At 36.7% G+C, this 27869-nt stretch overlaps 1 protein-coding gene across 1 annotated transcript in view; it reads left to right on the top strand.

Annotated features, from left to right (window-relative positions):
- The window catches only part of PLXDC2 (plexin domain containing 2), a 250410-nt gene that overhangs the window by 169247 nt on the left and 53294 nt on the right, over positions 1-27869 (top strand). Inside the window, exons 5-7 of the mRNA XM_061997126.1 lie at positions 15005-15127; positions 17484-17602; positions 24890-24989. Coding sequence (XP_061853110.1) covers positions 15005-15127; positions 17484-17602; positions 24890-24989 — 342 coding nt within the window. The remainder of the gene's footprint in view (positions 1-15004; positions 15128-17483; positions 17603-24889; positions 24990-27869) is intronic.

Raw genomic sequence — 27869 nt, 5'->3', positions numbered from 1 at the left:
CAGGCTACGGACTCTTCTGGGGAAAGATCTGGGTCATGTTATCCACTGCAATTCTTATAAAAGAGGTTATGGTATGACAGATGTAGAGACACAAACTCTTTGGTCTATGATGAGCCAAGCAAGTCCTGGTCCAGCGGTGGCCGGATGAGTACTGTGACTTTTGCAGAACAGCTGGGTGTGTAAGAGCCCCTGGGTACTTGATTAACATCCCCTTTCTGCCTAGTGACTCTTTTCCCATTATAGTCATAATCCTCTGAATCCTCTTTAAGCTACTGTCAAGCCTCAGCTCTAAAGTTTCCCTGTTCTATCAGGGCTTCTTCCATGTTTTTTCCCTAAGATTAAGAACACTATCTGGAGATATATTTTAATATATTTTGCTCCTTGTAAGCTTTGCTGATATCAGCCTGAAGGAGTAAGTCCCAGGTGATTGCACCTCCAAGCTGTTGGTTTTTTCCACTCCTTTTTGCCGAGTATGCTGTAATATGTGCAGCACCATCGTGTTGTTTTGAGCCCCTTGGAGGTGGTATTTGTGTCTACATCCTTGCCTGGAGTACAATTTTTTAAACCAAGTCCACGGCCCTCTTGCTCAGTCTCCAATTGACAGAAATACTGGTTTATTTTCTAATTGTCTTGTTATTGACTTGATATGACAGGCAGGAAAGACAATTAATTTTGCAATAGCCATGAATGAGTTACCATACTGATGGCAACTAGGGACAGTATCAGCTTTTAAGGTTTTACTGGTTTTGACTGGGATAGAGTTAATTTTCTTCATAGTAGCTAGTAAAGGTCTTTGTTTTGGATTTGCACTGGAAACAGTGTTTATAATATAGAGATGTTTTCATTATTGCTGAACAGTGCTTGCACAGACTCGAGGCATTTTCTGCTTCTTACCCTACCCCACTAACAAGGGAGCTGGGAGACACAAGAAATTTGAAGGAGGCCAGGTGGATTTGGAAGGAGAATTTGGAGGAGTCTGACCAAAAGGTTATTCCATACAGTATGGCATTATGGTCAGCATAAAAAGCTGGGGGAAGAAGGGGAGGAGGAGGACACAATGACATTTAGTGTTATGGCATTTTTGTCTTCCCAAATAACCATTATGTGTGATGATGCCTGGGGATGCCTGAACTACTGTCTGCTGGTGGGGGGTGGTGAAATAATTCCTTGTTTTGCTTTGCTCGTCTATGCCATTTTGCTTTACTTATTAAACTGTCTATCTCAACCCATCAGTTTTCTCACTTTTACACTTCTGATTCTCTCCCCCATCTCTCCTGGAAAGAGTGAGCAACTGGTTGTGCGGGGATTAGTTTCTGGCTGGAGTTAAACCATGACAGGGGTAGAAGATTTGGGCAAGAGTGAAAGTAATAATGAGCTCCCTAATGAAGCCATGGTAACCATGATATCACCCAGAGAGATGCCAAGCCATATGTCTATATGCTTTCAAGGGAAATAAATAGAACATGGGAGTTTTTTTGCACAAGCTGAATGAATAACAAAATTCATAGTTCTTTGTTTTTCATATGCTGCCATTCACGACCTCCAACAATGAAAACAACTGTGACTACAGGTGGTAGCTGAAAGCAGTTCTGTTTCTGTGTCTACCTGTGCATGCTTCCTGAATTTAATCTTTCAGAAACTTCATTTCTTAAAAAAATAACAGGATGTGAGCAAGACTTTGTTTTACCTTATGAGATATCACAGGAAGCAAGATTTTCTTATTGTCTCTTCATGGTTTAATCTACGTGTTCCGTTTTGTTATTCCTTCAAAAGGAAGTGGGTGACATACCTATGTGACCTGATCTAGGTGAACCTGCTTCTGCAGGGGGGTTGGACTAGATGATATCTAAAAGTCCCTTCCAACCCTGCCATTCTATGATTCTATGCTCATGGAAAAAATTGTCACCACTCTTCTATAACAGTCATCTGATAGGAAGAGAAGCATATTGTGTCTTCTGTAGCATACAGATATTTTTCCACCACAACATGATGAAATAGCCTTATCCTCATTACAGCTAGTGTCTGTCTAAGGTTTCATACATTAAGAGTAGTCTTAGAGCTTTCCTGACATAACTTTTATCTTTTGGTTGGGTGATGAGTCATGACACTACAGTTATGCTTCACCAGCTCTTAATGTTGAAAGGAATATGTTTTCTTTGGACAAAACCTAATTGCCTTTTTTCTTTTTGGCAAATACCATCCAGCTGCACATGATGATTACTTTTAGTGAGTCTAAACATCATTATGTTGTAACCTACACTTTGGTTTAGGAGGCAAGTATTGCTGTTTATCTACTCTGTAATTATATAGTATTTACCACAGATATCCTATTGCTGCTTGTAACTTACCATATGTTTAAATTACCAACATTCATCATCAAAGTGTGTATTGCATTATATGTCTTCCACAAAGTTAGAACAATATTGTAACAAGTTAGCCCTTTCAAATTAATTTTTGGTCTAGTTTAGTCTAAAGGCATTTTCTGTTTACTTCTTATGACTCCCCCTCCAATAGTCATATTTAAGCTCATCAAATCATTGTTGGAAGACTTAAATCATTTGTAATTAGAGTCACCCATTCAGATTTCCTTTCAGATCATGTAGCACTGCATACTGAATTTATGAACAGTGACCCTTCCAGTCATTTGCAAATGTCTGAAATATATGGATGACATGTGTTTTCATATATATTTTACTAAGGTATAAATTTCATGCTTGTGTTAGTACATACTCTCTTATGCTTCAAGATAGAATTGGGATAGAATTTACTCATTTAAGGTCTCTGCCTAGGAGGGCTAATGCTAGTGTACGATAAAGTGTCCAGGCAACCCATCACAATATGTGCATCCCACTGGAGACTCTACACTTCAGCCTGTTAAAAACATGATAATAAAAAGAGCCATAAGAATGGCAGAGCTGTATGTACTAAAGGGATTTGCAGAGGTTGCAAGCAAATCAGCTTCCTGCTCTTGGCTTTTTGTGGCTATGACAAGTGAACTCTGAACAGCACAGCTACATACCACCAACTGGCCAGCCACGGTCCATTTCCATACTCTGACTATATGGAACAGATGGGTTATTACAAGTCTGAGCAAAAGATGAATGTCCTTGTGTTCCTCAACCTCTGCATTCACAACTCCAACATAGGCTCACCCTTGCCAAAGTTCTTTTTCTTTAAGAGGCAACTCACATTTTAAAAACATTACTTGAATTGGAGCCAAAGATTTTTCCTTTTTTTTACTTCTGTGACTGTTAAGATAAATCATTTCAATCTTCCCTTCAGAGCCCTTATTCACGTACACAAGTACTCTTTTTAAAGTTCCAACTATACTGCTGTAACTTTTACTGCAATCTTTGTGTTCAAAGTTGAGGCTAGTATCCTTCCCAGGACAGAAATTTGTCATCAGCTGTTTTAAACTGGCATTGATTATTTTTCCATTCATTCTTTTTGGTTGAATTACTAAAACCTTGGAACTGTGATAGAGCACAGGTCCCGGTCTAACAGCAAAACACGAGAAAGCTTTTTCTCTGATTAAAGGAATTAATGTGAAGGGAGAGGGTAATTGCCAGGTTTGACACAGCAGATTTTCCTGACAGCTTTATAGGAATCTTTAAGATACTTCTGTAGAGAGAAAATTTCCTGTATTGACTGACACTGAAAAAGGTATTTTGCTCTTCCCATGCCCATCATGTAATACTAAGTTGTGTGTGAATATATCTATTCCTCATGAAGGTGTTTAATACTGAAATTCTTTAAAAACTTAAATATAATAAAAGAACTGGCTTTATCAAGGGGAAATCAGTCAATTTCCCTACCTGCTTGCAGTTTTGTTTGTGTGCATTGAAGTGCAGATGAATACAGCAGTGTTGTGTAATATAAAGATTGGACTCAATAGTCTTAAAGATCTTTTCCAACTAAACAATTCTATGATTTTGTAATTTGCTTTTATGTAAACTAATGCAACAAAAGAGAGGAAACACAAGGGAGTTACTGATGATACCAGAGCTGATGTGATGTAATTTGCAAACTCTAAACACTGAGACTAATATATTTTTCTTTTCCCCACTTAGATTTTGCCTATTTTCTGTTTTGTTCTGCTTACATACCTCTAAGGCAGATATTTTTGTAGACTCTCCTCAACTAAAGAGCATAGCCCACACTGATATTGAGCTAATATGTGGAGAAAGGAGGCAAAGAAAAGATGAGCCTAAAGAGTGGCTTCAACTTCAGGATACAGTGTGTCTGGCTTGGGGTTTGTTTATTATTGACCCAGAATAGAGATTCCTCGTTATCCTCCCGTAGTTCACAAAGAGAGGAAATAAATTGTCCCAGTTCAGTCTGATGAGTGATGTGTCCAGTTCTCACCATCAGGGTGAAGTCATGGAAAGGGGCAGAGCCATCTGCTTTTCCCTTCCAATGGCTACATTAGAGGATTCCTCTCAGAGGAAGAGTCAAACTAGAGATCAGGTTAATAAGCTTATGTGTGCCCAAACTTTATCTGAGAAGCCTGTAAGAACACAAACCTTTTTTAATAGATTCACATAACCTTACTTCTCTGAAGCCCAAGTTGCACATGAACATCTACCAGCTTCTGTCTTGCTGTTTTGAACTGTATGTTCACTGCTGACTAGTCCTTCTTAAGGCAAACCTTACAGAGCTATAATTCCTTCTGAAAAACTCCTGCTAGCATGAAAAATGTCTTCATTCCATTCTATTTCAGTGATTAGTTTTTTTAATATATATGTGAAATAGAATTTAATGGCTTGTCTAAAACTTCCCTAGTGATGCATTCTAGCTTCTGTGGTCCCTGACATGCTGTAGGATGTTGTTTTACGTGGACAGAAGTATGTTACTGTTATAGACATAGGACTAGCTTTACTAATTTAGGAAGAATTAATACAAGTAATATAATAGCATTATATAATAGATGTGAAATTAATCTAATACCTAATAATCCCAAAGTTGTATGTCAAATAAGAAACCAGACATTCAGCAGTTTCCATTATGCATCAATATTAAGCAGACTTTTAATTTTTTTAATGTTTTCCTCTTCTGTTGTTTTCTTTTTCTTATAAACCTCTCTGAAATGAATGAGAACCCAGTCTGATGACATTCAGTGTTTTTCCTTACTGATTTTTTTAAAACTTTGAAGAATAATGATTTCATTATAACCTGAAAGTCCTTCATCTTTCATGAAATTCACGTGATTCATGTGATTTGCCTTTCAAGTGATTTATCCAGGTAAGAGCTAGCTTTAAAAATTAGGAGGGAGAGGAGAATAAATAGGGCAAACAGAAATGTTTATGATAGTTATTTTTGTTAGACTCTGGAAATGCAGGAGAAGAGAGAGACAGCAGCAAAAGAGAAAAAAATCTGTATAGATATTATAACAGTTTGATTTGAAGATGAACCATTTTTTATTTAATTTTTTAAAAGACAATTCCATCCAAACTTTTTCTCATGTGGAGTCTCCTTCCTTGGAGATCTTCAAGACCCATCTGGATGTGTTTTTGTGTGACCTGATCTAGGGGGACCTGCTTCTGCAGGGGATTTAAACTAGATGATCTCCAAAGGTCCCTTCCAACCCCTACCATTCTATGATGACAAGAAGTGTTCAGACATGAGGATATTTTGCCTACCCAGTAGAAGAGACACTTATATCAGAATTAGACTGCAAAATTAGATTTTCCCCAACTGCTCTCTTCAAGACTCATCCTAAGAACTAGCAATGCTAAGGTTACTGCAATGATACAGCCATTAAGATATTTGGCCCAAGCGAGATAATACTCCCACCTTTTCTCTGGTTCCAGTCTGTCTAGTAACTTCACTGGTCTTTGTTTGGCCAGAGCTGAGAGGCACTTGGGAGCTATCGCATGGCAGTATCTCGCTGAGTAGATACTGTGTTTTGTGCCTCTGTCCAAGAATTTTCTCTGGGGAAGAATGTGCCTGATCAGATAGGAACTGATACAAGCCATTAGACTCTAAATAACCTGTGGATTTGTTTCTCCTGAACTTGAGAGCATTTCCAATTTAAAATCATTAAAAGTATGCAAACAGATACTTCAGTTACAATTGCATTTGCAAGTTGTTTGTAGTCAATCACAGCTTCTTACTTAGAAGTGCTTCTCTTGCTCCTGTACTCTTCCTAGTGATACCTAGCAACATTCTGACTGTAATGGAAGAGTATCACAATACATAAACCACTAAATTCCTTCTCTGAATTCAAAACATTCATCAGAATGGGTTACATTCCACCAGATGATATACTTTTCACAACAGTAGAAACTACAGCAAGCTGGGAATCTTACTGGCTCAATGGTATACATTATCCATTCTCAATTTTTCCAGATAATACTTTCAGTATTAACAGGGCAGCAGGAAAAATGATGGTGAAAAACCAATCTTCTGACCTTTAGATTACTACATAAGATAATATAGAACTACAGCCAAGCGTATGGGGATTCTGGCTAGCTTTTATTTTTTCTCTCATGTACAGACACACAAGATGTCCTTGTATGGTTATGCAATTAAGGAACTGTGTTATACTTATGGCTTCAGGGGTTTAGCTTACAGACAGTTCACTTTCCTGAGTTGAAAGTAGAAATGGCTTGGTGCATTCAACCTAGTCAAGCCAAAGCAAAACCAGGAAAAACATATAATGTCTCTCTAATTCATTTTCCCCAGAAGGTTGAAAAAAATTATAGAACAGCATGAGATTGATTCATTTTTACACTGATCTTGAAAGCCCATTAAGGTATTTAACTTTCATAGATTGTCTGGGGGATCTGAAGTTGCTGCTATAGTTTTGTTTAATTATACTGTAATCTTCATGCAATTACAGTGATGATAACATTCTTCCACAGACATAACAATAAATTATCTATCAGGAGATAAATGGCATTACTTAAAGCTTACTTTAGTGAAGTATCAAAGAAATATTAATGTGGTTATATAGGACAAGGCATGAAAGTAAATTACATTCAAATTCAGCATTCCAATAAATTGGAGGGGCTTAAAAGCATAACAGATTCTTGAATTTGCTTCCTCATGAAATAGTTGGTGGAGAAAGATCAAAAAAAGCACAGAGCAAACACATTTTAGCATAGTTGAAAAATATAAAATGCAGAGTTTTGTGGGCTGTGCTTTGTACACCTATGCAATATTTGTCAGCTTCACCAAATAAATATGAGCAACACTTTCCCTGGTATGTTTTATTTCCCCCATGAAACATCTTGCTATTTTTCCATAGAATATAAAAGTGTCTATTGAGTTCTTTTGAGTTTAATTCCAGAAATGAAAACAGATTCATCGGTTTTTTATTGTTACTGCTCAAGAGAAAAAAAAAAAAAGAACATAAAATGAATATAAGTGATATGTTAGAAACAATGAGACAGGGAACAAGCAGCAACCTGAAAATGAAATGCAAGTCAAATTTCAAAGCTGTTCTCAGCAGCTCCAATCAAAATAATTACAAAAATGTGGCATCCTACTAGGCTTTCAACCAGAGAAAACTTGGAGCTCTGACCTTTCCAAACTGAGATACCAGCTATGATCATAAATTTATGAAGAATATTTTGAAAACATACTTTGAAATAGAAAAAACATATCAACTTTACAGAGAGGGAGAGAACTTTACCAGTTGATAAAGCTCAAATTTACTTGTTAGGGAGCTGGTCTGCTTATTTCCAATTAATTTCTGGTATGTTGTTTGTAATTATACGAAGGTAAATTAAAATAGTGGAATTCAATTGATGGAATAACTATTTCAAGAATGTGTTTATACAATGTCAGTCCAAACAAATGTCTTCTAAGCTAATGAGAAGGTACCTCTGAAGTAGTAATGTTTATCACCCTGGAGAAGAGTAACTGCAACAAAAGGGCTGAATATTTCCTTACTACTCAGAAGGATTATATTTATTAAAAAGAAAAAGATGAGCAGGAAGAGATGTTAATGTATGTGGAAGAGTCTTTTAGAGGAAGAATCTAAATTCTATGGTCTCCTTTACACAAGGTACAAAACATAATTTATTCTTTTGTTTGAACAGAGCAGAGATTTTTGCAGATGAGTCGATTCGTGTGCTGCGATTGAAATGGTTTTCTTTGAATGGCTAATGAATAAAAGGGTGCCAGGATTTTATTAGATGCTAGTTTTTAGTAAAACTTTGTTTACAAAAATCTTTCAGAAGTGAATGACTACACAGGAACCAGTTGTTTAAAAGGTAATGTTTTCCAGTGGCGGAACAACTGAGAATTCTCTGACATTTTGAGAACACAAATGCATTTCTTCCTGAGTTATGCCTGTGTTCTCTGATGGTCAGATGTGCCTAAGTAACAGCACTCCTAAAATATTCTGGTCTTTCTACTGAGGAAAGCTTGGTTGGTTGCGCTGAAAGCAGATGAGGCCGTACCTTTCCCAAATGATAGCTGCCTTCTCCATCATCTAACTACAGAAAATGTCCATTAAGGAATATCTGTCCACATACTGACAGGTTTTTCGTGTTTTATTTTTTGATTAGTGGTTTTCTTTTTGTAGGTCTCTATTAGCATGTGCCTGGCAAATAAAAGGGACCTTAGATGGGATGTCTGTGGGCTGAGCCCAGTGAGCTGGGCTCATTAGTAGATCCTGACAAAGATATTGGAGTAATTTGAACAGAGGAGCATATGTGACAAAGTACACACAGCATAGAGTGGCCCTGAGGGCAGAGGCTGCAGTTCCCTTCTTGCTTTTGGCAAAACTGTTGCTATACTCCAGTCATCTTTGCAGAGTATGAAGGTACATTTTACAAGCTCTTATTTCCCTACCTAAATCTGGGCTCCCTAGCTACAAATAACAATAAACTATACTCTGATTTCCCTGTTCAATTTATTGGCAGCTTCTTATTTCCAAATGGGGATATCCAGAAACTGCTGAAATTGTCTTTTAAGATTAATCTCTTGCAGGTATGCTGAGATGTTGCTGGGTGAAACAAATACAATATTTGTCTTAGAATTACTTAATTTTTTTTTTATCCTTCATAAAATTGGGATCACCTTATCTTTATCTTGGTCAGAGAAAACAAGCATTAAACATTTCTTTGGCCCAACAGCTGGTTATGGTGGATTTTTTTTAAAGAAGCCCAAGGTAAGTCTCTTACTATCTTTTTGATCAGGGATGGGGAAATGGATCCTCAGATGAGGATCCCAGTTTATGTCAGTCTTTCAACAATACATAATTTCTAGGTTGGGAATAAAGATGTGAAAATTGTTGTAAATCTTAATCTGTACTTGTGCTATCTCTGGCTTTCATAAAAAATGGGCATGATGCTAGGTTTGAGATAGCAAAGATGGAGTAGAATTTACCCTTTGAGTAAACTTGGGGTCATGTGAGATACCACTAAATGACCCAGGGCAGATCCTCTCTGAAGGCTCTGATTATGCTGAGAGTGAAAGAGAAGCAGCCAGAGAGCTGGGAAATTCTTGACAGCTCTTCTGAAGCTTTCTCTCTTGGCTGCACAACAGTTTTCAGAGTGTTTCGGAGGAAAAAGGGCAGCAGGAGTTATGTACTCTCACTCTGCATAAGTAAGAAAATGAACAGTAAAAAATGAAAGGAATGATGCCTCTACACAACAAGACCTTTCAGGGGGTGTGTGATAGTGTGTTGTTACATCTCCACAAAGCTTGTTGCATATGTGACTGTACAAGCAAAATCAAGTGTTTCCCTTAGGTTCCAGTTTTTTCAGAAGCTTCTCTGCCTTTGCCTTCTAGTTCATATGTTGCAAAGGCTCCTGAGTAAACTCACACTGAACTGTGTGCTCAAATGGTAATTCTGCCTTTGCCCAGTGACAGACACTCTCAAGCAAAACCTTTCATTGTTCAGCCACTGCTGGCAGGCAGTTCCTTTTCCAGCTACATAACTACATCTTGTTGTATTCCTAAGGGTTTAAACATATGGTTTTACTTAACATTAGCTGCCTGACAACAAAATGAACTTTTTTTTTCCCCCAAAGTGGTCTCCCTTCTACATTTAATATTTTGTACAAGATGGTTAGATTTGCTCTTTGATTTGAACTCCAGGTTGTTGTACTACTCCATTCATTTGAAATGTTTTAAATACTTTTGAAAATACTTTTTTGAATATACTTTTTCATTTAGTCTTAAATTCCACTTGTCATCTTTTTCCTTCTCTGATCTGGAGTTAAGTAAGCTGGCTCAAGGAAAATGTACATCATGCATCTTTTGCTTCCCTATGAGTCAACATCTTCAGGCATATTGTATAGAAGAAAAAGCCTTCTCCAGGGACTCCCTGACACACTTCAGGCAACATCAAGTGATGTACAAGGGGAAGCAGTTAGTTGCCTTTGAAAAGCATCAGGCTTTGAAGATCACAAAAGTAATATAGATGTCCATACCTGAAACATGGGTGCTGCTGTACAAAAGGTTCATGAGCCAACTTGTATCATCATGGCAAAAGCATTTGATAGGGTAGAGTTGGTTTAGGGGGCTTTGACTGGACGTACCTGCCATTCAGTCAAGCTCTCAAATTCATCAGAACTATGAAAAGAAAGATAATTGCAGTGGTTTTTGAGGCCTCTGTTGAACTACTTGCTGGCAGCTCTATGAAGTGCTTTTGAACTTTTCTATCCTTGTGAAATGCATTATTTGGTATTTCACATTGAAAGAAGTATTTTTTCAAGTATTTATTTCCAATAAATATCATTTTGGAGACTAAGTAAAAATTTAAATGCTTTTTATGAAATAAATATCATGGCTTGTAGGAGAAGTAATTCCACATCAATTTATTACTGTTTAGCACCATTAATTTTTTTCTTTTCAGTAGACATAAAGATTCTTTTTCTCTAGATCATTTTCTTTGTTCAAGAACATTTTTCCCATTTTAGAAGACAAAAGGTATACATTAGGAGTGACTTGACCTGGACAGGAGCTAGCAATTGCTGAGAATAAGACTGTTCTTTGTTTCAGCAACAACTTTCCACCTATCTTCCACTAGAAAAATCAGTCATCTAAACCAAAAATACTCTTAACACAATAGTAGAAATTCCAGTCATTCGGGTAAAATAATTTATGTATAAAATAAAATCTGAAATAGATAATAGATAAAAGAAGTAAAAAAAAGAAGTATTAGGCTAAGTCTTAGGTTGTATTAGGAGCCTGTAACAATGTTTTACTAGTAGAGTGGCTGCCTCTATAGAAAGAAGTGAGGAGCTGCCCCATGTCACACAGAAATGAATCTAGCCTTTCATGAGAAGGACTTACACTGGAGCAGGGAAAAATGTGAGGAGGAACAAGTGACAGAAATAAGTATTATGAACTACCTGCAACCCACATTCCCCACCCCTTTATGCTGCTCATGACAAGAGAATGTAGAAGCATTGGGAATGATGAGGTGATACTGAGCCTGGGAAAACGGAGGGGTAAGAGAAGAGCCCTGTATTCTGCTATTCTGCACACTTGGCAAACATTGTCAGAAAACTGTCTGTTACAGCTAGGAGTAGAAAAATGAATTATGTGTACATTGTGGTACCCTTGGATGTTAAGTCTTCTCTGTAAATCTATGTTAAAATCCAACAGATAACGACCATGTTTTGGAATGGATAAATTCACATGTAAAATATACTTTTTAATCCATCAGGGTTTAAAAAAATGCATCAAACAGAATAGTGTTTTCATATTTAAGTGGTTTAGGGTCTTCTTTCCCTCCTCTGTTTGTGTGTATTTGTACACTATGAGGAGTAGGAGTATACTCTTCTTCATTTACGAGTGGATTTGTTATTACTTCAGTTTCAGTTAAATTTATACGTACATGGAAAACTTACAAAACACTGAGCAGTCTTCCCTATTTGTCTTCATTTCAGTGTTTAGGAGACCATTATGCTTCTAGGTATAGTACTTGTGGAGAGTTTTGGAAAAGAGCTCTACCAACCCCTTCCACAAAGCAGAGCTTAAGTAGTTCAGGAAATTTGCAGGTCTGAAAAATTCTCCCTTGACTAAATGAATCAGCCATGGACATTTACTACTGTCAGAAAATTAGGTCACAGATAGTATAAGCCAATTTTTAGTGGAATTCCATTCAGGAATAAGTTAATTTTCTGTTTGCTGTTTTCTTTAGGTTGCAATGGTAATGATAAAATGTCCGTGCTCAACAGTGGCTTCAGCCTTTGAGTCTCTGGGGTGATTTGAAATGACTCTGTGTTTCTTTTCAAGTTGTTTCAATGCATGACTGGAGGTTCTCATTAGAATGATCTTCATGCAAGGCCTGCCTGCTTCCCAGCTATCATCCACCTCCTGCTTTCCATTTTTGTCTAAGTAAAGCTGCATCCGGCAAACACTTGGAAATACGCTCTGTGGTTACTAATTACCTGGGCTGATTTACTTAGTTATGTGTTCCAGCACAATTAAGTCCTTTGCTATTGTATCTTGCTCAGTACTGGTGATAATGATGACATTTATACTGTAAATACGATGAATGCATGAAAGGGAAACTTTCTGTAAGGATAGAACCATTGTGCAAGGGATGAATAATTACTGAAGCATTAAGGCTAATTGTAGTACATTAATATGGATTCCAAGTTTTTGTTTATGATGCCTTCAGAAGATTTTTAAGGAATGGTTTCAAGGTTGTAGCCCTACACAATATTAAGCTAAAATATGTGTGCACATCACCATGGGAAGAATAAGCGGCACAAATACTCTATGAAATTATATGTATTTCAAGTGTTTTAATAAGCATGAAAGAATGCTTCTTAAGGGAATGGCATTTTAGAAGCAGACAGCAATAAGCAGGAAATCATGGAAAAGCATTTCAGAGACTATACTTCAGCAGGAATGTTTGCTATCTGAAAATGATGAGTAACAGTGTAAAATTACAGTCACAACTCTATATGTCAGAGGTTCGGATCTATCCATGACTTGTAAATATGCGTGAGTGGATTTTTTTTCATGGGTGTTTCTCTCCTCTGTCCTTAGTAAAAGAGACAAGTGGTATTTTAATATTTAACTAAAAGAGTCATCTTCCTCCCCAAAGACATTTGTAAGAATTCATTTAGTGGTTAAGAGGTGTCCAGTTATTAAAATACTGAATCATTTGAATACATAGATGTGTTTTAAATGAAGCAAAGGCAGCTAGGTTTCTCTCTTGCCCCTTGATCAATGACAAACATTTTCAACTGAATCTTCTGTTGTATTTTCTCTGCACTTGGCTTTTTCTTAGGCCTCCTATCAGCTCCACTTGGATTTTCATGGTCAATCTTAACTTGATCTTAATTGCTAGAAGCTATGTAGGAAAATTATTCCAAAGAACCACTTTTTGGTTTGCTTGCAGCATCTTATGACTTCTGGAACTAGTTCCATTAACAATTGGCAAGTTAATTAAAAGGACAAACAATAAAAACACTCCTGTTACTTTTTTCTTGCTCTCAGAGATTTCCTATACCGTATCAAACAAGCCTTTTCAGAAACCTGTCACTTCTCACAATGGTTAGGATGACAATACTATCATTAAGAAAGTAGGGTTCCATACTAATAGCTTTTGATATCATAGGCTAACTGGAATTGGCTAGAAAATGATACTTCTACCTTGAGGTTAATTCCAGTTTTCCAGGTTTTTGTTTAGTTCTGGAATTTCACAATTGTGTTTTAGGGATACATTTACATATTCCTTCATCGTGTGTTACATTGTGATGGTACTAAATGTGTGAAGGAAGTACCTCTTCATCTTGACAATAAGTGGGATTGTGGAGGAAGAGAGACCCTCTACCACTGAAGAGGGAAAACACAAACCAGCATAAATACTGCTGCAGTGGATACCATTGTTTGCTAGTGAAGAATTGAATTTCTGTGAGACATCTTCCAAAGAGACATTTTTCTCTTAGAAAATTCTCAGCCAGCTCTAATATTCTTGTTGTTATGGAGGTGTTTGCTGTTGGAATACACTTCATTAAATCAATTGAAGGAGAAACAGCAAACACTTCAGCATAAGGCACCATCTGGTAAACACTTTAAGAAGAGAGGTAATATGCAAATATTAGTTTTGAAGATCTACTTCTAGCTCAATCAGTTTAAAGTTTGTCAGACTTATAAACTTAAACTTTAGCAAAGACTAAAATGAAACTTCATAAAAGCTTCACTGCAAAGTGACTGGAGATTTTAAGTCAGGCCTTAGGTTGGTGCATCTGAAGAAGTTAGGTCCATTAGTAAGATAGAGTTGGCAAACCTAAAAAACCAGAGGTTTATTTATAAACCATGTCTTGTTTAAAATGCAGGGGCTTCCTGCCATTAAAATACACAAACTTTTACTTTGAAAAAAGCCTGCAGCATTACTGTATTTACCATAGATGAATTCATAGATGAATATTCTTCCTTGAAGGAAGAACTCCAGTTCTGAATGAGTAAGAAGTTTGGGGTGAGCATTACTAATGAAGAAACCCACTTGATCTGAGGAGTACTATGGATTTAGGGATGCATAAGATAAACTAGTGAGACCTCACACTGCAGTGAATGGAGCAGAAGTGCTCCTTGGTTTAGAATTATGGAAGAATCCTATCGGGTCCATTCTTCACCTGAACTTTTTTTTTAAAAAGGTTGTCACTTCTTGTCTGAACTAGACTCTTACTATTAATATTAGGGTTAGACTAAATTTTGAAGAAGCAACAATTTGCAAAATCACTTTTGAATATGCAAAGTGTTAAGTGGCTCGTTTTGATAACGCTGCATATCTGCATTTTGCCTCTAACTGGAGTTATTCCTCGTTGAGTTTACTCGGGTTTTATCTTTGTATGAAAACTTGCTTTTTGAACTAATTGCTCTGTTTTTCATCTTGGATCTTGTTCTTTTGGCAGCCATCATGGACATTTTCCTGAAATTTTAGCTCTTAATTCAGTATAAAATTGGTGGTGGGAATAATTTCTCTCAGATGACCCTTTAATATTCTAGCAATGCCTAGATCAACCTGTCATTCTATTAAATCTTTTCAGAAGTTACTGAAATAGTCTCTTTTTTTTTATTGTAGGTTTCATATATACTGGAGAAGTTGTGCATCGAATGCTAACAGCTACACAATATATTGCACCCTTAATGGCAAATTTTGACCCCAGTGTGTCAAGAAATTCAACAGTCAGATACTTTGATAATGGTATGTAGTAGCCCTTCATAAATGAATGTGTCTGTGTCCCTTGGCTCTTCATATTTTCTTAAATAACTATTTTTGTGAGGAAATTTGAAGTTTTAAAATGGTTTTGTTTTGTTTTTTTTGAGTCACAGACTGGATAAAGACATCCAGAAGTAGTTAGAACACAGAGTCATGAATGTTTTTTCCTAATTGGTCAGATATCTTCTGGATGTTAAAGTACATAAACTAGCAATGTATTCTTTCAGTTTTAAAAGGAAAAATCTGTCATGTATAAAAGTGCAAGTTCTTGTTGCTTTCAAATATATAATATATATAGTAAATGCCATCCACCAGTAGCTACAATCAAAGTAGCATTTGTGGGATGCAATAGAAGAATACACATAAGTAGGGCAGGTATAAGGTTAATAAACCTATGAATGACTAAGTGTGTATGGAGTTCCAGGACTAGAATCTAATGCACTCCTCTACACCATGAGTACTCAACAGTCCCTTGTACAAAAGAATAAAAGGGTAAAAGGCAAACTGTAGTATTATCCTGCAGCTCTGTGAGATATTTCAAAGTCCTTGACTGTGTGGATATTTGTCTCATGAAGCCAGTTATAACCAATACTTTGAAAACACAACCTATATGATTAAAAGGCATCTGCTGCCTTACCTCAGGTCTTTAGTGATCAAAGAGCAGTCAACTGTCTGTTCTGGATTTAAAAATTAGGGACTTTAGTATTATGACTTAATATCATGAGATCTGTGATTGTTTTAAGGCTTTCTGGATAAGCCCGTGCCATTGTATGTATGTTTATAGTAAGTTGAATCATAAATTCTGAACATGCCCCAAAATTATGGAACATGTTAAAAATGTCACACTTCCAACCCAATGTGTTAATTTTTATTCTTTAGATCAGTGGTCAAAATGTACCCAGTAACCTTTGCACCCAGTCTTAATCTCTCCTTTCATACTTGCAGCGTTTATTTGTTAAAAATCCAGCAAAATAGGAGAAAATTCTACTGCTTGCAATAGAATTTTCAAGCAGAAAAAAAATTCATTTCATAAATTATTTTAAGTTATAGCCTCAGATTTGTCATTTTTACTGAAAGAATGTGAGGATTCTGGGAAGACATTAATAATTCTCATTGTGTTCCTGACTTCCACTCTTCATACCAGGAGTATCAGACTTTATAACGTGGCTTTCATGACAAGCTTGAATATTTCTTTGAGATTTTTTGATCTCTCTTCATGTGTAAGGAATGATGATCTTTTGAACCCCATGTGCTTTAGGACAAAGAATTTGCTATCTTACTGCAAATAAAAAGGAACTGAGCAAATCATATCTTCAGCTCCTTGTTTATCTGTGTTTTATCTCTGTGGGTAAGTGTGCTGCTTTAGAGCACCTTCTGCAGTGGGCAGGCACAGAGCATGGAAACCTCCTGGTGCCTCACTCCTGTGGCTGGCTGAGAGGAACAAACATAAATCTGCATAAAGGCTCTAAGAATGAGAAAACTGTTTTGGAGGCAACTGACTTCCACTTTAACTTGAGATTCTGAGATGCACACAGATTTGAGGTACTTAGACTGACTACAAGAAGTGCTGGATTTTTTTTGATGTAACCCTCAACATCTGTAAAACATGCTCACAGGGTATGCAAGTTGCTTGGGTTACATTTTTAGTGCATTAGCAGATATTCATCCAGAGAACTCCCATGAATATGAATGAGCCTCTTGCATCTAAATCTCTACATACCAGACTCAATATTTACCCTGTCTATGAATTCTTAGTGGTTTTAATTTAAACATTTATTTATTGCCAACACTTAATATTTTTCAACTTGCAGAACCTCAGCAAGAGCATGCAGAAAACTAATAATGCTATTTATATTAATGCACAGTTAATGGAAGAATCTAAATTCCTCAAATAGTAACTTTTACTAAACAGACAATGCTATTAGCACTTCACAGTTCGAAGTCATTAGGGTGCATATAATATATAGCTCAAAAAAGCCACTGCAGAGCAGTGCTTAGGGCAGCACACCTGAACTCTGAGTGCTACCTTTAGTAACTGTTGACTTCTTGTGCAATTCCAACCAAGTTACTTGACCACTTTCTCTTCAGTGGACTTTTGCACACATAGTCATGGCAGTTGTTTGTGACACTGCGGTGTGTCTTTAAAAGGATTTCAGTTGCAATGTGTTTGTAATATCTTTGGGATTTCAGGGTGTTGGGCTGAAAGTCGCTGAAAAGAGACAAATCACTGATTTTGTTTCAAGAAACTGTAGTTAAGTACTTTTTCTATAGTTAGTTAATCTTTTTCTCACATTTTTTTTTTCTCCCTTTTGCCTTTCTGCCCCCACTCTGGGGTTCACAGGCACAGCACTAGTTGTCCAATGGGACCATGTACATCTGCAGGATAATTACAACCTGGGCAGTTTCACTTTTCAGGCCACCCTTCTCAATGATGGGCGTATCATTTTCGGCTACAAAGAAGTAAGTTGTTGTCTGAAAACTGTCATTTAAGTAGACACATTACTTCATACCTGCCAGCAATTTCCCTACATTTTTGGGATGAGTATTTGAAAGTTCAGATATGTAAAATCATTTCATTATATTACTTTATAAGATCATTATTTTGCTGAAAATGACATTTTGTTGTAAAAGTGATACTCATGTGACTTGAAAACCATCAACATAGCTCAAATGTGTGCTCCTCCTGGGTTTCAACGGGCCTTTTTTGAGTGATTGAAAGTGTTGAATGTTTAGTAAATTCATGGTTGTGTAGTAAATTCCTCTCGGATTTTGAAAGGTAAGGTGTCATTTTCTCAATTGCTTCACCTAATATGGGCCTATTTGAAAATTCTCTTTAATTAATGGTTAGTATTACATGATCACCATTTTCCTGCAGCCATCATTTCTTGGTAATTGGTGTATTTCAGAGTTCACATATTTCAAATAAGTGGTTTGGATCTCTGTGATGTTTAGCATCTATTTGGTGATAACACTGGTTAAATTGAGGTCATTTGGTTTACCTTCATAGCACCAAAATGTTGTCTCTGGCTCTTCTGCATTCTCCATGTGTTTCAGAATTTTAATTGTTACTTTAAGTGGTTTTTTTTTCTTGTTAGAGTGCTAGTTCCAAAGGCTAAAGCCTTGAGACTCTAGCTCCAGTTAAATCACATGCAAAAGAGAATTAGAAGGTAGATAAGCTCAAATCTCTATGGGCAAAGAACATTTTCTCTTTTTTATTATTATTTTAATCTCAATTTGGCATGCATGATGTGACTTTCAAGATGTTAGTCTCTCTGTTGTCCTCCTTATATTAATATAATCAGTGATACAGCTGATTCTTCAAACTTGGAGAGAAATTTGAGTTCACTCCTCTCTCTACTATAAACCAGTTGTGAGTCTTCAAGCTTATTTTTCATGCCTATGTTGAGCTACGCACCTGAATGAAGTAGAAATTATAGTAGTCCTCTCACCTTCGTTACAAAGCTGATGAAGATCTGGGCTATTCTATTAGCAGCAGTGATATCACCATCTGTGCAGTTTGCAAACATGAGGGTGACAGAGCAGTGGAAAAGGCTGCTCAGAGGAGTTGTGGAGTCTCCTTGGAGGTCTTCAAGACCCACCTGGACATGTTCCTATGCAACCTGATCTAGGTGAACCTGCTTCTGTAGAGGGATTGGACTAGATGATCTCTAAAGGTCCCTTCCAACCCTTACCATTCTATGATCCTTTGATTGCAACTTGACACTCTTGCTGGATCTTTAGACATAAGAAACTTCTGGTATGCCCTATTACATGGCTTTCCTTATCTTATAAAAGATATGTTGATGCAAGGTCTGCTTAGGCTCTTATTCTAAAAGTTATGTATGGTTTTGTAGGGTTCACCTATGAAAATGCAGTTTATCTGTATTTTGACTGCAGTTTCACAAAAGCTTTACTCTGCTAAGCACAATGGAGCCTCTGCTTGATGAGAGGACTGTGCAGTGAAGCTTTATTTTGTCTCCTATTGTAATGTTTTAAAAGACAAAAAAAAACCCAATTTTTTAAAGACTGCAGAAAAGTTTCTGCCTTCAAGACTCAAAGAAGTGGGGATACTCTTTCAGTTTTTAATTTTAAATCAAGTTGACAAGAGTTATATATGCATTCTGAAATTAAAATGATGACATTTCCAGGGTTCTACTGTTCTTGAATGTGAGATGCTCTGCCCTTTCTATTATATCTGACCTTGTGCAAAATGCATCTAATATGGTTGAGAGAAACTGTTCCTCTAAACAGATAGTATCTGGTGTTTATTTTGCATAAATATAAATGATGATACAGAGGGCCAGGAAGTGGAAAATTTTATTGATTTAGGAAGAAAGAAGGAAATGGGACAGCTCATTAATCATAGAATCATAGAATTCTTACAGTTGGAAAAGACCTTTAAGATCATCGAGTCATCCCTCAGCACCTCATCTGTGTGTCTTTTGCATATCTCCAGGGATGGTGACTCCACCACCTCCCTGAGCAGCCCATTCCAATGCTTAATAATCATCTCAGTGAAAAAGTTCTTCTTAAACTCCAACCTAAACCTTTCCTGGCACAACTTGAGCCCATTTCCTTCTGTCCTGCCACTCATTACTACAGAGAAGAGATAGACCACCACCACCTCATGCAACCCCCTTTCAGGTAATTGTCAAGAGTGATTGTATTTACTCTCAGTCTTTTCCAAGATAAACATCCCCAGCTCCCTCAGCTGTGCCTCATAAGGTCTATTCTCCAGACACTTCACCAGCTTCATTGCCCATTGCACGCTCCAGCACCTCAGTGTCCTTCTGTAGTGAGGGGCCCAAAACTGGACACAATATTCAAGGTGAGGCCTCACCAGGGCTGAGTACAAAAGAACAATCACTTCCTTCATCCTACTGGTCACATTATTTTTGATACATTAGCATCACATGTGGTTCCCTAGATTTGCATGCAAGTACATAATTTAATCTGTGGATAAACAATTTGTGTGCCACAATGACATAGGCTGCTTTCTCTCACTGCACTACTGGAAGCTTCATCCAGAACCACAGCACTTTTATGAGGAGGAATAGTTAATGTTCTTTTCATTAATCTAGAGACAGAAAGAATTGGAATTTACAAATGAGATCATTTACAATTTTTCTGCTGACGAGTCTTTGAAATCCCCTGTCATAAGTTATTCTTTTCCTGAATGGAATTACCAAACATCATTTTACAACTATTGTGTATAGTTAAGCAAAGAGACATTTTAAAGTGGTAATAGTAACATACTGATGATCTGTAAATCTTTTGACAAAAGATTTTTGTAAAATCTTAGGATGTTTCAACTATTGTATTCCACTGGGAGTTGCTTTGGGAATGGATTTGGAGGTGCAGATTTCCAGAAGACTACACTCTTTATTTGCAGCTTCTATTCTATTTAAATTACCTCAGCTTTTCATCTAAATGAGGAAAATTGAATAAAATATCAAATCACTAATCACACAAGTTTGAAAGCAAAAACTGAGACACTTGTAAGTTTAAACTTGATTCTAGTAACTGTAAGTTTGGCTGGGAATTTATTTACTTTCCAGTGCTAAATCCATTGTTTTCTGAAGAAGTTTTTCCTTATGGACCATTTCTCTTGTTGGTGGTTCTTGTTGTTAGGAGCCCCATTAACTCCAGTAACATTATTTGTGTGAGTTGCACAGGATTTCTACTGTCCTTTTGGTGTGACTTCAGTTTAACATCACAATTCATCAGAAATGACAGTCATGTACGGTAAATCTGTGAGGTCTTAATTGCATTGTCATTGAAAGTTTCCAAGCTGAAATATCATGTAAGAAATGCAGCAGACAGGTTGCTATAATATAAAGCATCCCACAGGGGCTCTGTGCTAATGACACCAGGTGTTTATCTTAAAAATCTACTTCTAAAATAGCTGTGATTATGCATTTGAAAGAACATACAAATAGAGAATTCAATCATAGAATGGTTGGAAGGGACCTTTAGAGATCATCTAATCCAACGCCCGTGCAGAAGCAGCTCCACCTAGATCAGGTCGCATAGGAACATGTCCAGGCGGGTCTTGAAGTTCTCCAAGGAAGGAGCCTCCACACCCACTCTGGGCAGCCTGTGCCAGGGCTCCCTCACCTCAACAGTGAAATAGTTTTTTGTTATATTTAAGTGGAACTTTTTGTGTTCCAGCTCCATCCCATCACCCCTTGTCCTGTTACTATCTACTATAGAAAAAAGGGATGTCCCAACCTCCTGACACCCACCCTTTAGATATTTATAAATGTTAAAAAGATCTCCCCCCAGTCTCCTCTTCTCCAGACTAAACAGCCCCAGTTCCTGCAGCCTTTGCTAGTATGAAAGATGTTCCAGTCGCCTGATCATCTTGGTGGCCCTGCACTGGACTCTCTCCAGAAGTTCCCTGTCCCTCGAGCTGAGGAGCCCAGAACTGGACGCAGGACTCCAGATGAGGCCTCACCAGGGCAGAGTAGAGAGGGAGAAGAACCTCCCTTGACCTGCTGGCCACAATCTTCTTGATGCATCCCAGGATGCCATTGGCCTTCTCTACATATGAAATACGTTCTAGTGCAAACCAACCAACAGAACATAAACAGTAATAAAGAAAAGTTTCTGTAAAGGTATACTTTTTTGTACATCAGTAATGACTCATTTTCTACATTTCACAGAAATTCAGTTCTTAAGAGCTTTGCTTCTTTTTGGACAAAATAACTATTCTATATATAATTTTCTCATTAGTGCTTATAGCTAATGTTCCTTAGTGTAACATTTAGTTTCTTTTTCTGTCCATGATTAATACTGAACAAATTAGGCAAAGACTTTGTTAATGGTTTAGGATATTTTCCTTAATTTCGTTGGCTTGAAAGCTTTCTTTGTTCATTTAAATAGTAATGACTCTCTATTTATGTAGTCATCCAGAAACCATTATTAAAGTTGAAATGCCTGTTCAAATTGCCCAATATGTGAAGTTGGAAAACAATTCTGAAAGAGACTTGTAGTAGATTTCTTTCTACCATAAGAAGAGGCAGAATGGAATGAAAGTGATTAAGTTCTAGCACTTAGATAAAATTGGTGCTCCTGCTACACGTGATGGAAAATATTCTGGTTTCAGTAACAAGACTCCAACCCATGTGATTGTTTCCTGAAAACTCAAAAAACCCCACAGTCTGGCTGAATATTCTGCCTGCTTTATGTATACCTGATATTTCTTTGCCTCTGTTATTATTATAAATAATATTAACATGCAAACAGAATCTTTGATTTTAAGAGTGCTCAGTTTATGTGACTTTCAAACTCCTGGTTCAATTTCATGCAGTTTGGCCTGTAGAGTAATTAGTAAATATTTAGGATACTGGCAATGAAAACTCTATGAAAGTACCATCGTTGTCCTAATTATTATTTTGCAGCATCCTCTGGCTCTTAATTTTGACTCACTTTTGAAGTCTAGCAGTAATTGCATCCCTGCTTACCATATCCTTCAAAATAAGTTCAGAGACCATTCTTTTATTCTTTTTTGAAGTGTAAAATTCTGACATGTCCCCAAAGTTGAATAAAAGTTGAGAACTGTGACGGAAAATACTGTCTAGAATACTGATCCAAATTATGTATAGAATTCTACATGAATTCTAAATTGTTTTCCTCCGTTCTGGAAGTGTGGAATCCAAAATATATGGGTGCAGCACTAGTGGGCATCTTATTCATAACTTATTTATAAATTGGTGATTGGTACAACACAAGAGTTGACATAAAACCTCTGCCAACTGTTAACAACCACTTGCACTTTCTTAGCTTGCTGTCAACTATGTCAGGCTGTCACGACGTATCTTGCCATTTAGGTGAGGATTTCAGAACAGACATGTAGTTTTCCAAGAGAATATAAGAGTTCCCCTGGGTCATATATTCCCTTTTACTTTGCATTTCTGTCTATACAACTAATTGTTTGACACAGGCTCTACCTCAATTTGAAGTTCTGACTATACTAAATTTATGTTTTCCTCACCTTACCCAAACCCTTGTTTCTAAACCCCATTTCGAAAACATATACCCAAAATTTTGGCTGCTGCTTCTGTTTAAATGGACCCTACTACAATTTTCCTAATTGTTTTAGAAAATGATTGTGCAAGTTTGTCACTCTCACTAGAACTCCTAGCTCAAGAGTACAGACATATGTAGGGATTTTGGCAAAATCTACTGAGATATTTCTGATCCAAAATTTTTTAACTTCTCTTGAAGTTTTTGTTTGTATTTTATGTTCAATTTGGCTGCTGCATCCTGTTTTAGTACAAGATAACACTGAGTCATTTAAAATTTTGTATTAAATGGTGAAAGGAAAAGTGACTTTCAAGCTCTGAACCAAATTTATTTTAAAAGAACTTCAAATAACAAACCACTTGATCACTTGTGGCATTTTTACTGCAAGAAACTGCCACTCCTGTTGGGGACAAGAAATAGAATATTAATTAATAGAATATTAAGAAGTAGATATTCCCAAAGTCTGTGTAACATTTCAGTAATGATCTAATGTGCAAGTAGAAGGTAGAAGCCCACTCCTAGGCCATATTTCACTGTTTTTGTAACTAAATATCACATCTATTAAGTTTCTTGCTGCAATGTCCTTTCTGACATTTGGAGTTGTTCATACCCTGTAATACCGAGATTCCGTATAGAACTGCTGCTTTCTGGAATATGGTCCCCAAACCCCTACCCTGAGTTCTTTTTTCTCTGAGTTACAACTTTGCAAATTTTGCAAGGCATAACTTTGCTAATTGATCCAGGCATTTCATTAGTTTTACTCTGCAAGCATCATTTGCAGAACTGCTAGGCAGTAAATCTATGTTTCTTTCCCAGTCTTTAATAAAACTTTTGGATAGCAGGCCTGGTGTCTATAGAAACAAGATATACTGTAAAGATCCACTATCAGTCTGAGCTGCTTCTTTAGTGATGGCTCCTGTTTGTGACCAGTCAGTCTAGTTAACTGGATATTAATACTGTCTAAATCCTACATGTCACTAAGTCAAACACTTTACAAAACTCTAAAGCTATTACTTCCATACAAGTACCAGCCAAAGCTGCAATCTGCCCTAAGAATGAGATCAAATTTGACACCTATTTCCATACAACCATGTTGTCCAGCAGCAATACTTCTCTGTAAGGTAAAGCTGGTTATCAAAGTGTTTTCATTTCTTCCTCCAGATATTGACAAGTGAGCATCTGGCACTTTCTACATTTTGCATGGCATTCCCTACTAGTCCAAGACATGTTAAATGTGAATATCATTGCACCAGAGATCTCTTCAGAAAGCTCTTCCAACAGTTTTAAGTGCAAGTTAACTGAGCCATAAGCTTTTAAAATGTTCATTCCAGGCTGAACTTCCACAGTTTGTGTGTTCAATAGTAGACAAGAGGTATTGCCTCCTTCTCCTTGTCTGATACTAGCACATCATCCCACTTTTTCAACTGGGGAAAATAAATTACTTAAAATTACTACCCTTTTCTCTTTCATCATAATTGTTCCCCCTCTAAGTAATGATGTGAATATTGTTATTAAGAAGCAAAGCAAAATGAAATAAAATACAAGTTAAAACCAGCCATTTAAATGTTTAATAAATCCTTATTCGTATTATGCTGTATTATATAAAAGTGTTTATTTAGAACTTTTATACTGGTTAAATGTTCATTCTAGTAGTGTTATATTTTGCTTGATTTTTTTTACTTCACTATTTCATGCATATCTTCCTGTTTGATATTCTAGATTCCTGTTGCTGTGACACAGATAAGTTCAACCAACCACCCAGTGAAAGTGGGACTCTCGGATGCGTTTGTGGTCGTGCACAGGATCCAGCAGATTCCCAGTATGTAGAATAGCAGTGGAGCTGATGATTTGGAGACTGTGAAATTAGTATAAGCTGATTTCATCAAGGATGATTAGCTGCACAACAAATCACTTAGCTAATTTCAGCTTGTTAATTCAAGTGTAATTTTATTTGCTTGATAATTCCCAATGTGGCTTTCTCTGTCATTGTTTCTTTGAGTTGATAAATTAAGTAAATAAAACTAAATGGCCAGACAAATAATGTGAAATTAAACTGTCAACCAGTACAACTTGGTATTCTATAAGATACTTTATCTAGAATATGTCCATAGCAAGGAAGAAGCAACCTTTTCAGAAAAATCCTCTGTACCCAAACAGACTGGGCTGTAAGTTCTTGGTACTTTCTGAAATTCAAATTCATACATATATTTTTAGTGAGAGAAAAGTGGAGGAGATGTAGTTATTAAACAACATCTTAGGCTCACACTCGTGGCAACACTAATGCAGGTGACATCAAAGTTTCTTTGGCATGAATTATATTTTGTATGGCTTGACTGAAAGCAAATAGTGATTTCCTTGATGCTTTGTTTAAACATATTGTGTACAGAACTCTTTGAAGTTGTTTAGCCATTAGAGAGCATGATCATTTTCTAAGTTTGGTGCTTTTATTTACACATTTAGAGAAAATTTACCAAGTTCAGTTTTTGATGTTTCCCTAATAAGGGTGTAGATGGGAGGAGCCGTGCTTGAACCAGCCACCTAGAACTGAGTCCAGGCACATTCTCCTAAAGTGAACTCTGACACAGGTGTGGAGCAGATAGAGCTCACAAGGACTGACCTGATTGACTTGATGCAGCCATATTTAAGGCATTCTGTAGGCAGGGGTGACATTGAAGTTGCAGGTGCTATTCATTACCTTTCAGCTCATCCTACCTCCCAGCACAGTCTTTGACATGAGGGAGCATAAATCCTATGTCTTATACATCCTGCTGTGGGGAAGACTGAAAATTTCAGTACCATCTGTTGCTTGTTGTGAACTCAGAGCAGTGTGAAGGAGGTTAACATGCACAGATTTCGTTTAAGAGTTCAGGTCTTGGGGAAAAAATGGTTTCTTAAGTATGATAGATAGTTGTGCCTGTGGTTGAAAGGATCGCTTTTGAGTGGTTAGGAAAAAATGAATCTAGGCAACCAATTTCAGCAATTTGAGTGATGTTTGTAAGTGCACAATCTAGCTGTTTCTGTGAGTCTTCAGCTTGTAAAAGCTCCTCAAATGGGTTCAGGTGGAAATTAGGTTGATTGACTTGTGCAAATGAATCATAAGAATAGTCACAAAAATTCAACATAAGAAATACAAGCAAAATGCAGATCTTTAGGCATCAGGCCTAAAGGACTTAATATAGATTTACATACTTTGTATGCAAAATACATGGTATATGTGATTATTTATTCTAGTTTGACTGTTTCTTTCCGTAGTAATATTTCAGACATGCACCTTGTTTTACTATTGCTACATGATGTTGGTTTTGATGAATACACAGTTACTTACTACTCTTCTGGAAACCTTTTTGTTACATGACACTTTCTCCTAAGTAGTGTGACTATAATTACTGGAAAAATCTGCCTAGTATTTCATCTTAAACTTACTCTGTCATTAAGTTACATTCAGGAGTGGCAGATAAGAACAGAATGTAGGTAAGGTGTCTAAAAAATGCCACAGCAGCAACAATTTGATAACATTATTTCTGTATTACTGTGTATAATGCACTGCTTTTCTTCTTAACAACTAGTTCTCTGGATGGTGGTAATTCACTATTATTTTTGCTAGTTTGCAGCATACACTAGAGTTAATATTAAACTAGGGAACCATCAGTTTGCAGTAGATTTTCCTGAAACTAAATTGTGCTTTCACTGAAACAAGTTTATATTAGTAGGGACAGACTAGCACCCTGACAGAACTGGTAAATAATGTTGACCCATAGAAAATCAGTGTCAGATGATCTTAAAATATGCATGTTCTTGCATTCTTGTTTTTCAGAGGTGTTAAATCAACTATGACTCTAGTCAATTACTGAAATAGTGATATGATAGAATTGTTGTTTTACTTTATTTGTTAGCTTCTTAAGACAACAGAAGAATATAAATTGCTATTGGTTTGTCCAAAAAGAAGGTAAAGATAGTGTAGCTATTAGTTCTTGCTTCCCACTTTAGCAAAGACTTTTCCATCAAGAGAATACAGTTCTGGCTAGTTATAAAAAAAAAAAATCCAAACCCAAATCAAACAAAAACCCCACAACTGCACTGCTTCATGTTTGAGTTTTTGTCAGTTACTTTTGTATACAACTTGCAAATGAGAAGTAAAGAGTCACTAAGTCCAACATAAGTGTATTGGAACAAAAGTATCCTCCCACTTTTCAAAAATGCTGACTGTCTTTGATGCACTCTGTGTGCTCAGCATTCTAAAATGTCACTATAATAGTCTTAGTTCTATTAAAGTAATTTGAAAGATTTAGAACTAATTATTTATCTGTTTTTTTTCTGACATACTGTCCAAAACATTACTAAGAGCTTTTAATACTCCTGCAAGATGTTCTAAAGCAAGGCAAACATATTTCCTTCTGAGGAGAGAAAAACATGCTTTTTGGTCAGCCATTTCAGTTCAAAAGTGCATCTTAATGAGTGTTGAAAAGGATCCTCTTGAAGAGACAAAAGTGAAAAGAAAGGATTTTCTCAGCTTTTTGAAATGGAGGACCCTGATCATTTTATACCTATTTTTGGTAATATACCCCTACATATAAAGGCTTTGCAATAATACTCCTTGTATCTGTCCCTAAAAGAATACAGGTACCTACATTTTTTCACCTTATCTTTTAGGAGTTAAAACATGGAGATGGGATATTTTTGGCAGGTGGCTTTCTGCTTG

The sequence above is a fragment of the Colius striatus genome, chromosome 5 (genome assembly GCF_028858725.1).
Source record: "Colius striatus isolate bColStr4 chromosome 5, bColStr4.1.hap1, whole genome shotgun sequence".
In the NCBI taxonomy this organism is placed as follows: Eukaryota; Metazoa; Chordata; class Aves; order Coliiformes; family Coliidae; genus Colius; species Colius striatus.
This window is presented reverse-complemented; position numbering and strand designations above follow the sequence as displayed.